This window comes from Rhinatrema bivittatum, chromosome 5 (genome assembly GCF_901001135.1).
Source record: "Rhinatrema bivittatum chromosome 5, aRhiBiv1.1, whole genome shotgun sequence".
Lineage (NCBI taxonomy): Eukaryota > Metazoa > Chordata > Amphibia > Gymnophiona > Rhinatrematidae > Rhinatrema > Rhinatrema bivittatum.
Genome location: NC_042619.1, coordinates 368,031,753 through 368,044,492, shown reverse-complemented (window position 1 = coordinate 368,044,492; position 12,740 = coordinate 368,031,753). Strand labels below are relative to the sequence as shown.

The window sequence follows — 12,740 nt, the reverse complement described above, 5'->3', positions numbered from 1 at the left end:
CCATTTTCTACAACCTTGGTTGCGGATCACCTCAGATCAGTGGGTGCTAACAATTATCGCACAGGGTTACCACCTCAACTTCATAACTCTTCCGGCAGACTCCCCGCCTCTTCAAGCGTGGAGTCTATCCACCCATTTGGCTCAATTACAACAGGAAGTATCCCTTCTTCTGCAATCAAATGCTATAGAACCCGTTCCTCCCTCTCAACGAGGCAAGGGATTCTATTCCAGATACTTCCTAATACCAAAGAAATCAGGGGGACTACGTCCCATTTTGGACCTTCGAGCCCTCAACAAATACCTTCAAAAAGAGAAGTTCAAAATGGTAACCCTAGGCGCGCTGCTCCCTCTGCTACAAAGAGGGGATTGGCTGTGCTCTCTCGACCTCAAGGACGCTTATACCCACATTGCGATCACGCAATCCCATCGCAAATATCTGCGGTTTCTAGTAGGCCACGACCATTATCAATACCGTGTCCTCCCTTTCGGTCTAGCTTCTGCCCCACGAGTCTTTACCAAATGTCTCGTAGTGGTAGCAGCATTCCTAAGGAAGGAAGGTGTCCACGTCTACCCATACCTGGACGATTGGCTAATCAGGGCCTCCACCCAACAGATAGCTCAATCCTCCCTAAAATTGACTATTCAAACACTCCTTTCCTTAGGGTTTCTTGTCAATTACGAGAAATCTTGCTTAGTCCCGTCTCAAACCTTATCCTTCATTGGGGCAGACTTGGACGCCTTACAGGCAAAGGCTTACCTTCCTCTTCAGAGGGTCCACACCCTAATGTCCCTGGCTCGCCAGCTCCAGTCTCAGCACACTGCCACGGCTCGCCAGTTCCTCATTCTCCTAGGGCACATGGCATCCTCGGTTCAAGTCACTCCCATGACCCGACTAGCCATGAGAGTAACACAATGGACTCTACGACACCAATGGATTCAAGCTTTTCAGCCTCTGTCCTCCATAGTCACAGTCACACAAGCGCTGCGCCTATCCTTAACCTGGTGGACGACTCAGGTCAACCTCCTTCAGGGCTTACCCTTTCTTCCACCGGATCCGCAAGTAATCCTAACCACCGACGCTTCTCACATCGGTTGGGGAGCCCATGTGGACGACTTTCAAACCCAAGGGTTATGGTCCAAAGAGGAAGCCGAACACCAGATCAATTTCCTGGAACTTCGAGCAATCCGCTATGCGCTCCGCACTTTCAAAGATCATCTCTTTCATCAGATAATCTTAATCCAGACGGACAACCAAGTGGCCATGTGGTACATAAACAAGCAGGGAGGCACAGGCTCCTTCCTTCTGTGTCAGGAAGCTGCGCAGATCTGGGCGGAAGCCCTCTCCCACTCCATGTACCTCAGGGCCACTTACCTGCCGGGAGTAGACAATGTATTGGCAGACCAGCTGAGCCGTGTCTTCCAACCACACGAGTGGTCACTCGATCCTCTGGTAGCGACCTCTCTGTTTCACAAGTGGGGTTCTCCCCGCATAGACCTCTTTGCGTCCCCTCAGAACCACAAAGTGGACGATTACTGCTCTCTCATTCGGAGCCAGCACTCTCGGCCGAGGGATGCATTCTCCCTCAAGTGGACAACCGGTCTGCTCTATGCATTTCCTCCACTCCCTCTTGTGTCAAAGACTCTCGTGAAGCTACGCCAGGACGGAGGAACCATGATCCTGATAGCACCTTACTGGCCACGCCAAGTATGGTTTCCAATACTCCAGGATCTCTCCATCCGCAGGCACATTCCTCTGGGAAGGGACCCGCATCTGCTCACTCAAAACGACAGATGCCTCCTCCATCCCAACCTCCAAGTCTTGTCCCTGACGGCATGGATGTTGAAAGGTTAGTCCTTCAGCCTTTCAACCTTTCAGATTCCGTTTCTCGGGTCCTGATAGCTTCACGAAAGCCTTCCACAAGAAAGTCTTACTCATACAAATGGAAAAGGTACACATCATGGTGCACTTCTCAGTCCCTTGATCCCCTTTCCTGTCCAATCTCCAAGTTCTTGGACTATTTATGGCATCTCTCTGAATCAGGTCTTAAAACCTCTTCTATCAGAATGCATGTCAGTGCGGTAGCCGCCTTCCATAAGGGTATTGGGGGTAATCCTATTTCAGTACAACCCCTAGTAACACGCTTTCTTAAGGGCTTGCTCCATCTAAAGCCGCCCTTGCGTCCTCCGGCCCCATCCTGGGACCTTAACCTGGTTCTTGGTCGTCTTATGAAACCTCCTTTCGAACCTCTGCACTCCTGTGACTTTAAATATCTCACTTGGAAAGTGTTATTCCTTTTGGCTATTACTTCAGCTCGCAGGGTTAGTGAATTACAGGTCCTAGTTACCTATCCGCCTTACACTAAGCTCCTGCAGGACCGGGCGGTACTCCGCACTCACCCTAAATTTTTACCTAAGGTAGTTTCTGAGTTTCATATCAATCAATCCATCATACTACCTATCTTTTTTCCCAGGCCCCACTCCAACTCTGGAGAGCAGACCCTGCATACCCTAGACTGTAAACGAGCTCTAGCTTTTTACCTAGACCGTACAGTTTCCCACAGTAAGAGCACTCAATTATTCGTCTCTTTCCATCCTAATAAGTTGGGACAACCTGTGGGTAAGCAGGCTCTTTCTTCCTGGTTGGCGGACTGCATTTCTTTTTGCTATGAGCAAGCTGGCATTCCTTTTCAAGACCGTGTTAAAGCACACTCTGTGAGGGCCATGGCGACGTCAGTGGCACACCTTCGATCGGTGCCGCTTCCTGACATCTGCAAAGCTGCAACCTGGAGTTCTCTCCATACCTTTGCAGCCCATTATTGTTTGGACAAGGCTGGAAGACAGGACTCCATCTTCGGCCAGTCTGTCTTGCGTAACCTTTTTCCAACCTGATGTACCAACACCCTTCCACCTACCCGGTTGGGTGCGGATGCCCTTTCCCAAATTTCTCCTCACTTATTGTGCCTGCTGCACACCGTTGGGTACATTTGGTGCAAGTCGGGACATCCTCAGCTCGGTACTCACCCATTTGTGAGGACAACCATCCTGCTTGTCCTGTGAGAAAGCAAATGTTGCTTACCTGATGTAACAGGTGTTCTCACAGGACAGCAGGATGTTAGTCCTCACGAAACCCGCCCGCCTCCCTGCGGTGTTGGGTTCGTTTTATTTTTACTTTCTAGGCACTGCCTGTAGCTTTGAAAATCAGACTGAAGGGAGACCCCTGCTGGCTGCAGGGTCAGTGCCTTGCTGGGCATGCCCAGTAGGGGCCAGTCAAAGTTCTGTTTAAACTTTGACAGAAGTTTTCCGTGGTGGGCTCCATCCTCGATGTCACCCATTTGTGAGGACTAACATCCTGCTGTCCTGTGAGAACACCTGTTACATCAGGTAAGCAACATTTGCTATACCTTTGAGTTGTCAATTAAGTGGGAATCTCTTTTAGCAGTTAGGTCAGGTTGGATTTCTTTGTTGACCTTGCTCTAAGGCTCTGAGCTCTAAGTATAGGGATTTGAAGAGGTATGTACTGGGGTAACACTGTCTTTATATTATCCTACGTTTGTGGTCATAGCTCCTTTGTACAGTTGGTATTTCTATGTCAAGTTCTCTTGATTGTATTTAAAACTGCAAAAATAAAAAATAAAAAATAATTAAATAGAAACGGAGATTGGACCTGATTATAGACCAAGTGAGTCTAATTGATGGTCAAACATCCCAACTATAATCGGTATACAACTCATCTCAGCTAGCAAAAGAAAATGGTCCTCCCTGCATCCCTTCCCTGTACCCACACCCACCCCTTTGTATGTGCGACAGGGCAGGGACTCTCACAGTGCTGCATACATCTTGTAGTATTATATAAATGTTTTTAGTAGTCTTCTTTCAGCCTAAACCAGCTATGGAATTCTGTAAGCCCACAGATTTTGGGGGAATAAAACCAAGCTGAAGTATTCCTGGTTTGATTTAATGTCAGGCAAGTTTGCATACCCTTCATAAACATACCTCCCAGATGCGAAGGGAATAAAACGATGGGTGATGTTAATAAGAACAGGGACTTCGAAAGGTTTTGTAAATTTCAGAGTCAATGACTGGCTGTTAGAGCTGTGGTACCAATTAGTGATGTAGATCAAAATATATCAGGATTTCAAATCCTTGTGAAGTGCAAGCAGGGTTTAAATTGATGGTATAAAATCATTGTCATATGATCCAGAAAAGGGATGGTATGAGACCTTTCTTGAATTACTTGTCTCAACTCAGAATAACACTGAACATTGCTCAGAAGCTGCCAAATTTAGTCAATAACTTTAAATTTTCTTTTTCAGTGATAATGTTTCGTTAGAGGCAAGAAATATTTCAGTGTATTTTTCTAAAAAAAATTTTGTTGCAGAAACTGCTGAACATTTAATTTTTTTCTTATGATTTACCATTTAATAAATGTTCTATCATATTACTGTGTGTGGTTTTTCCAATTTCTGTAATTTCTTTATTTAAAAAAATGTATAGTATGCTCTGTCCCTTGTTCTAGTGCAGACAAAATACCAGCAGCCCAGCATCTTTCCTCATAATAAAGAGTAACACACTCTACAATTCAGTGCCGTATTCATGAAAGTCCAAGCAGCTAAGCTTGCTTATCCCCAGCCAGCCAGCCATGTTGGAGAGGGAAAAAAATTCCTAATAGTAATCATGCCATCCCAAATGCTTACAAAAAGTAAGCTTGATTTCTGAATTGACACATACTATTACTACTTAACATTTCTATAGCACCCTTGACATATGCAGCACAGTACAAATACCACATAAGAGACCATCCCTGCTCGATAGAGCTTACATTCTAATCAGAACAAACTTCCCATTTCATATAGTTAAGACAATGTTTAAAATTAGTTAACAGGTTGAAGGTGGACAATCAGGCTTAAGATTTAAAGCAGCCTCAAAAAGGTGATTTTTAAATGGGATTTAAATAAGGCGAGAGAGGGAGCATGACTCAGCAGCTCAGGAAGTCTGTTCCAAGCACATGATGCAGCCAAGTGGAAAGCACGGAGTCAGGAATTGTCCATAGAGAAGGGCAGAGATAGGAGTGACTTCTTTGAAGAGAAGAGTGGTGTGTAGTATCTGATCTCAGCACATCCGGAAGGGTAATTTTCAAAGGCATTTCCAAGGTAAAAAGAGTGCTTGTTATAAAATTGCCCAATATGCAGGTAAACTTACATGCCTACGTCCTTCCTGTATGCACACAAGTTTACTTGGGATGAATGGAGGCATTCCTGGGGTGGAGTTAGGGAAGGGTTTGCACGAACATACAAATTTTGGGATTTTCAAAAGCATGTACATCAGTTTTCCCAGAAATTTCCTTTGCACAAATCAGCAGGTGCAATTGTGTTTGGGTAGTTTTGGTGGACTAATTTTCAAAGTGAGCATATGCATGCAATTTCATTTTGAAAATTGGTGTAACTGCTTGTATTTTCTGACTTTTTTATGTGGGCTCTTATATTTTGTGAGTGTATATTTAGAATACCATTTGATCTGGAATTTTCCTTAGCAATGCAAGGAATAAGATATATTATTTCCAGATTTGTAGATTTTATTTATTTATTTGTTTGTTTGTTTGTTTGTTTTGTATACCGACATTCGATCGAGATATCACATCGGTTCACATAGAGCTGAACAGTAAATAAGACATGGGCTGCTTATTTTTACAGTATAACTTAGAACGGTTAACAAGTAACTTATTATAAAACGTGCCGCTTAATATACAATGGGCTGCTTATTTTTACATTATAACTTGGAGGAGTGGTTAACAAGAACTAATTATAGTACATATAATACATGTGCAAGGGAATTGGGGGCTTGCATCATGGGAACATAGATTAGGAACGGGTTGCATTTCCAGGTTAGGAGGTTAGATGATATTGAATGCAAGAATAAACTTCTTGAAGGCAGAACAAGCCTGTTGTAATATGATAAGGCAATCCATGAGCACATGAGCTGTAAATTACTGTGGGCGATTCAGAGGTCTGGGACTGAGTTTACACTGATGGGTCATCAATAAAAAAGAGAATGGTTAAAGATTGCTAAACCTTTTATCAGCACTCATTTGCAAAAGCACAGCAAACCATTAGTATTCAACAACAAGTGCGTTTAGTGCTTTCATGACTTTCTAATGTTATACTACTGTACAAAGTTATCAAGTTGTATGTATATTACAATTGAAAATATAAGGTCTTTATTTTTTTTTTTACTTTTCTTTAGGAAAGAAAAAGTCAAAGTTTAAATCTTTCAAAAAATTATTTGTTAAAAAGAAAAAGAAAGAGACTTTGCCCTCTTTAGCGAAAACTGGTCTGAAACCAAGCCAATCTGCCAGTGATGTCACAGCCTCAGAATCTATGCTTGTGGGCTCAGATTCTGAAGAAGAGATAGGGTAAGATGTTATGTTAATTTTAATTTCTTTAACAGAAAATGTTATTTTTAGAAGCTAAAGGTATATTTAGATACCACTGAAAAACTAAAATATGTGATACTGGTGTTTGAAACTGTGTATCTGATACTGAAACTTAGTGCTGATTTAAATGGATGAAAATATAGAACTGCAGAATCTGTAAGTAGTAGAGAGATTTTGGATGCCCTTCAAGATGTTCTGCTTGGACAAATGGTGATGGATCCCATAAGGGGAGGAGTGACAATGGACCTGGTACTCACAAATGCAGATGGTATCTCTAATGTGCGTCCTGAGCACCAGTGATCATCAGACGGTATGGTTTCATATAGCAGCCAAAACAAAGAAAAGGCACAGAAAGAACAAAGTCCTGGATTTCAAAAATACACAGTTCGTTAAAATCGGGAGGTACCTTGAGCAGGAGCTAGCTAGAAGACTGTGTGAAACCATGGGAGCCAGTGGGTCAAATTAAAAGGAGCTATTATAAAGGCAACAAGTATATACACAAGGAAGAGAAAAAAGAAACCGATATGGTTCTCCAAATTGGTGGCTGAAAAACTAAAGGCAAAAAAAAAGCATTCAAAAAGTACAAAGGAACTCAAAAAGAGGAACACAGGGAAGAATATCCACTGAAGCTGAAAGAGACAAGGAAATCAGCATTTCAAAAGTACAAATGGAAGAAAGGATTGCCAAAGAGGTGACAAAACACTTTTTCAGATATATCCGAGAAAGGAGGAAGGCCAGAGGTAGTATTGTAAGAGTGAAATGAAACAAGGGTCATCGTGTGGAGAAAGATGAGAAAAAAGCAGAAACATTAAACGTCATTTCGGCGTTCACTAAAGAAGAACCTGGAGGAGGACTATTGCTGGTTGGCAAGTGTATGGATGGGAAAGGGGTAGATAGCCCATTTACAGAAGACTGTTCAGGTGAAACTAGCAAAACTGAAAGTCGACAAAGCCTTGAGCCCTGATGAGATACATCCTGGGATACTAAAGGAGCTCAGAGAGGTGCTGGTGGGCCTGCTGAAACACTTATTCAGTAGATCCCTGGAAATGGAGGTGGTGCCGCAAGATTAGAGAAGGGCAGCGGTGGTACTGCTTCACAAAAATGGGAACAGAGAAGAGGCTGAAAACTACAGGCCAGTTAATTTTATGTTGGTAATGGGAAAATTAATGGAGATGGTGCTGAAGAAAAATTGTCAACTATGTACAGTCCAATAGCAACACAGCTTTACTAGTCAAAGGTCATGTCAAATGAATCTGATTGTTGATTTTTTTTGGATTGAGCGACTAGCAAATTAGATAAAGGATGAGCACTCAATGTATTTATCTGGATTTCAGCAAAGCGTTTGACACTTTCCCACATAGAAGGTTCATGAACACAATTAAAAGCCTGGGAGTGGGTCCCAAGGTGGTGGAATAGATTATAAATTGGTTGACTGACTGGCAGATGACAGCTAGTAGTGGTAAATGGAACCTACTCTGACTGAGGCCATCTCCTTACAGAGGACAATGCGCGCCACAAGATACTGGAGGTGCCCCAGTTCATTGATGCTCCTAAGGAGACTGTGGCAGTTCCAATCCATGACATCTTTAAGGATCTCCTCCTCCGCATGTGGGATCACACCGTTTCCATCTCCCCAGTAAACAGAAAGGTAGATGCCAACTATTTGGTACAGCAGGCCCTGGCAGCAGTAAAGAGGCAGCTCCCCCACCAGTTGGTGGTAGTGGAGTCCGCCCTAAAAAAGGGCAGGCGCTCCCACACCTATGCCTCCACTCCTTCAGGACGTGAGCATAGGGAACTTAACGCCATAGGGAGAAAGATCTTCCAAGGAGCCATGCTCGTCGCCTGCATTGTAGCTTACCAGCTCTACATGACTCAATATAACCAGAATCTCTGAAAGTGAGTCCAGGATTTTGCAGAGGGCCTTCCCCAGCAGTTGCAGGAAGCACTTGCCACCATTGCCTCGCTGGGTCTGGAGGCAGGGAAACGTGAGGTGTGCTCCACCTACGATGTTTTCGAAACTGCAGCCCACTTGGCCGCCATAGGCATCAGTGCCAGACGGCTGGCCCTCACGGCTTGGATGTTGAGCGCATGATCCTCCAGCCATTACAGCTCTCGGACTGTGTTTCTCGGGTCCTCATCTAGTCCTGGAAACCTTCGACTAGGAAGTCCTACATCTCAAAGTGGAAACATTTTTCCATCTGGTGCGGAGGGCATGGGTTTGGACCCCTTCTCTTTCCCGCTCCCCCAGCTGCTGGACTACCTGTAGCACCTGTCTGAGTCTGGGCTACAGATCAGTTCCATCAGAGTGCACCTCAGCGCTGTCAGCATGTACCACCGAGGTGTCGCTGGCACGCCTATTTCGGTCCAACTCCTGGTTGGCCGCTTCATGCGGGGTCTCCTCCAACTGAAGCCCCCTCTTCGGCCACCAGCAGCATCCTGGGACCTCAGCGTGGTCTTGGCAAGGCTGATTCAGCCTTCCTTTGAGCCCCTGCAGTCCTGTAGTTTGAAATTCCTCACCTGAAAAGTTGTATTTCTGGTGGCAATCACTTTTGCTTTCAGGGACAACGAGCTTCAGGCCAATGGCACCGGTAGCCCCTGTGACATGGCTGTCTGCGCCATTTTGAATACTGGCAGTCGATAGCCCGAGTGCAGGAGATCGCTCCAGGACTCCCGCTGGACTACCAGGGATTTTTGGCACATCTTGGGGGGGAGGGGGGTCAGGAGAGTGGAGGGTTGTAGTAAATAAAATTTAAAGGGTTGCGATGGGGTTTTTTTGGGGAAACGAATACATATGTAACTAATGAACGGATCGGGGTCCCCCGAGAACGGATGCAACGGATTTGGGTCCCGACGAATACGAATACCGAATGGGACGAATCTGTCCCTGCTGCACATCCCTATTGCTCCTTGCTGTAATGGCTAGCAGAAATGAGGAAAAAAGTCAAACAGCTTTTATAGAAAAAGACTGGCAATGACCTGAACACTTAGCAGATCAAGGTTAATTTTACCCCCTAAACGAATTGTATTTTGTTTTCTTGTTAGTCTGCTGTGTATCCATTGCTGTGTATGCATTATTTTGTTTTCTTTTTAGTCTGCTGTGTGTGCATTATTGTTGGTGCTCATGGTAGAAGTAGATATTGAGCCACTATCTGGCTGAAATAATTAGCCAGACAAATATATCCGGCTAACTTAGCCAGGATCTTTAGCAGCACGGCCGCACCACTGAATATACCCAGCTATCTGAACGCTGATCCAGCTAACTTTAGAACTTTCCAATAACAGTCATAACTTATAGGGTCATTCATCAAAATGTGTTATGGCGTTAACGCACACGATAACACGTTAATGCATGCGTTACCACCATAATGCATGCGATTATAGCACTAACTAACCTTTTTTTCCTGGAGTTAAGCTGTGTGATATGACCGAAACGGCCGTAATGCAGTTCGCGATAAATTTTTTGAATTGCATTTCTGCCATTTCTGGGCTTGAGAGGGGAGAAGGAGAGAAATGGAGGAGAAAGACAGAGAGAGAGAGACTATAAGGCCATCATAGTAGTCCAGCTAATAGCTCGAGGTGAGGTGTTGGTGGGGGTTTAGGGGCCAGTTTTTCATGCAGAGTGAAAAGTATGAACAGCACAGTATACCTTGGTGAAGATTTGACATCATTTGGAGTGAGGAAAGTCTCACAAAGATGACATTTCTACTATGTTCTCTCGCCCTAGCTTGATGGACTCTAACAGGGTACCATCAAGCTAGGACGATATAACATAGTACAAAATTTCAGGCATTAGGCCTGTGATATTACAGCATTTTGATGAGTCTAGGGGTAAGCTAGATAAGGCTGAATATCAGCACTTAGCCACACCCTGGAACACCCCAACCCGTCCATTATTTAGCCTGAAAAGTTGTGGCTAATGGTGGCTGCTGAATGCAGCTGAATATTCAACCACACCAATTAGCCAGCTAAGTCTAAACTTGTTTGACTAAGTGGCACTGAATATCAGCCTCTGTAGTTTTTAAGCAGCAGATCTGATGTATTTATTTTAGTTGTCTAAAATCTAGGACATGAAAACATGGTGAAATTTATGCTGTGCAGGAAGCATAATGATTAATTTGTAAATTAACTATACAAATAAGGAAGTGAATTAATAAAGTTTTGTTAATCTAGGTCCCCCAAAGGCATTTTGGGAAACAGAGCTCTGTCACATGACAGCATCTTCATTCCTGAAGCTGTGCAGGAGCCAGTGCGGCCAGTGCGAGTGTTTTCTCAAGAAAATGTTTCAGAAAACATTAGAGCCTTGCAGGTACTCAAATTTAAGGCATTGATCTTTGCATTACATATGATCAATATGTTTTCAAACTCAGTTTACACAGTTATAGCTTTAGTATTCATTAGTATGCATTTCTTTTCTAGTTTTTCGTATCGATAGTGCACAATGTGGCATAGATCAGTGGCTCCTAAGACTACCCTATTGACCCCTCAGTTTGCTCATTTTCAGGATGTCCACGGTGAATAAGCATGAGATATTTGCATATACTGGGTCTTCAGTGTCTGCAAATACATTTGACATTAAGAAAAAATTATCTTTAAAACATGTTTCATTTCAATAGCACATGTCAAAGTTCAGCTATATTTGAGTTCCCTCTGGATAATTACCAGCCTTTTATAGTGAGGTACTTCCTTAGGCCCACACCTACCACACTGAGTGAGCCCAGTCTTGTCAGATCTCAGAAGCTAAGCAGGGTCAGGCCTGGCTAGCATATAGGAGACCAACCTGGGAAGACCAGGTACAGTGACTACAGAAGGCACTGGCAAATCACTGCAGTATCCTGCATAGAAAATCAGTCATGTGGTGGGCTGTAATTGCCAAAGTCTGTGAAAACAGATGTGGTACATATCGGCACAAGCAGCTGCCTAGAATTGTTTTGTGACCTAGTAGTTTCCTCCTATTCCTTTGGGCCTCCAGCTCAGTCAGAACCAGTGCTGAGATCCTGATGCCATGAATCTTCATTTGCAACTACCAAGGGATTTTTCCCATATTTTAAAATCCCTCCCAATTGGGCCGATACAGTACAGTGCGCTCCGACGGAGCACACTGTTAACCCGCCATTGGACGCTCGTTTTCCCTTACCCCTTATTCAGTAAGGGGCCGAAAACGCGCGTCCAACCCGCCGAACCTAATAGCGCCCTCAACATGCAAATGCATGTTGACGGTCCTATTAGGTATTCCCGCGTGATTCAGAAAACAAAATGTGCGGCCAAGCCACACATTTTGCTTTCAGAAATTAGCGCCTACCCAAAAGGTAGGCGCTAATTTCTTCCGGCACCGGGAAAGTGCACAGAAAAGCAGTAAAAACTGCTTTTCTGTGCACCCTCCGACTTAATATCATGGCGATATTAATTAGGAGGTCCCAAAGGGTAAAAAAACGTTAAAAAAAAAATAAATTTGAAGTCGGCCCGCGGCTGTCAGGTCGAAAACCGGATGCTCAATTTTGCCGGCGTCCGGTTTCCGAATCCGTAGCTGTCAGCGGGCTTGAGAACCGACGCCGGCAAAATTGAGCGTCGGCTGTCAAACCCGCTGACATTCGCCGCTCCGGGCCAAAAGGAGGTGCTAGGGATGCGCTAGTGTCCCTAGCGCCTCCTTTTGCCCGTTTCTACCGCCGGGCCTCATTTAAATACTGAATCGAGCTCACAGGCGAGTGGCCTGTGCGCGTGCTGGGAGAGTGGGCGTTTGCCCGCTCTCCCGCGGACTTTACTGAATCGGCCCAAATGTGCCTAGTCCAGGCATTGAAACAGTCTTAGACTGTGGGCCATGTATCAGGGCTCCTCTTCCAGACTCCTATAGTTATGATCCCTGAATCCAGTCACTAGTTCAGGGGTCGGGAACCTTTTTGGCTGAGAGAGCCATGAACACCACATATTTTAAAATGTAATTCCGTGAGAGCCATACAAGATCTACCAAATTAATTTACTACAACCCCCCCCCTCCTGCCCCCCCCCCCAAGACCTGCCAAAAGTCCCTGGTGTTCCCGCGGGGATCCAGGGCTCACAGACAAATCTTTAATAAAAAAGTAAAAATCTTAACAAAACCCCCACCCTCCTGACACCCCCCAAGACCTCCAAAATTAATTTACTACAATCCCCCACCCTCCTGACCCCCCCCAAGACCTGCCAAAAGTCCCTGGTGGTCCAGCGGGGGTCCAGGAGCGGTCTGGGAGCGATCTCCTGGACTTGGGCTGTCGGCTGCCAGTAGTCAAAATTTGGCGTCAACGGCCCTTTGCCCTTACTATGTCACAGGGGCTACCGC

General features: G+C 44.8%; 1 protein-coding gene across 3 annotated transcripts in view; it reads left to right on the top strand.

The window, feature by feature from the left end:
• KIAA1211L (KIAA1211 like) overlaps window positions 1–12,740 on the top strand; it is a 362,116-nt gene that overhangs the window by 228,603 nt on the left and 120,773 nt on the right. For all 3 annotated transcript variants that reach the window (XM_029604772.1, XM_029604771.1, XM_029604770.1), the window contains exons 3-4: window positions 6,241–6,409; window positions 10,601–10,736. In XM_029604772.1, coding sequence (XP_029460632.1) covers window positions 6,241–6,409; window positions 10,601–10,736 — 305 coding nt within the window. The remainder of the gene's footprint in view (window positions 1–6,240; window positions 6,410–10,600; window positions 10,737–12,740) is intronic.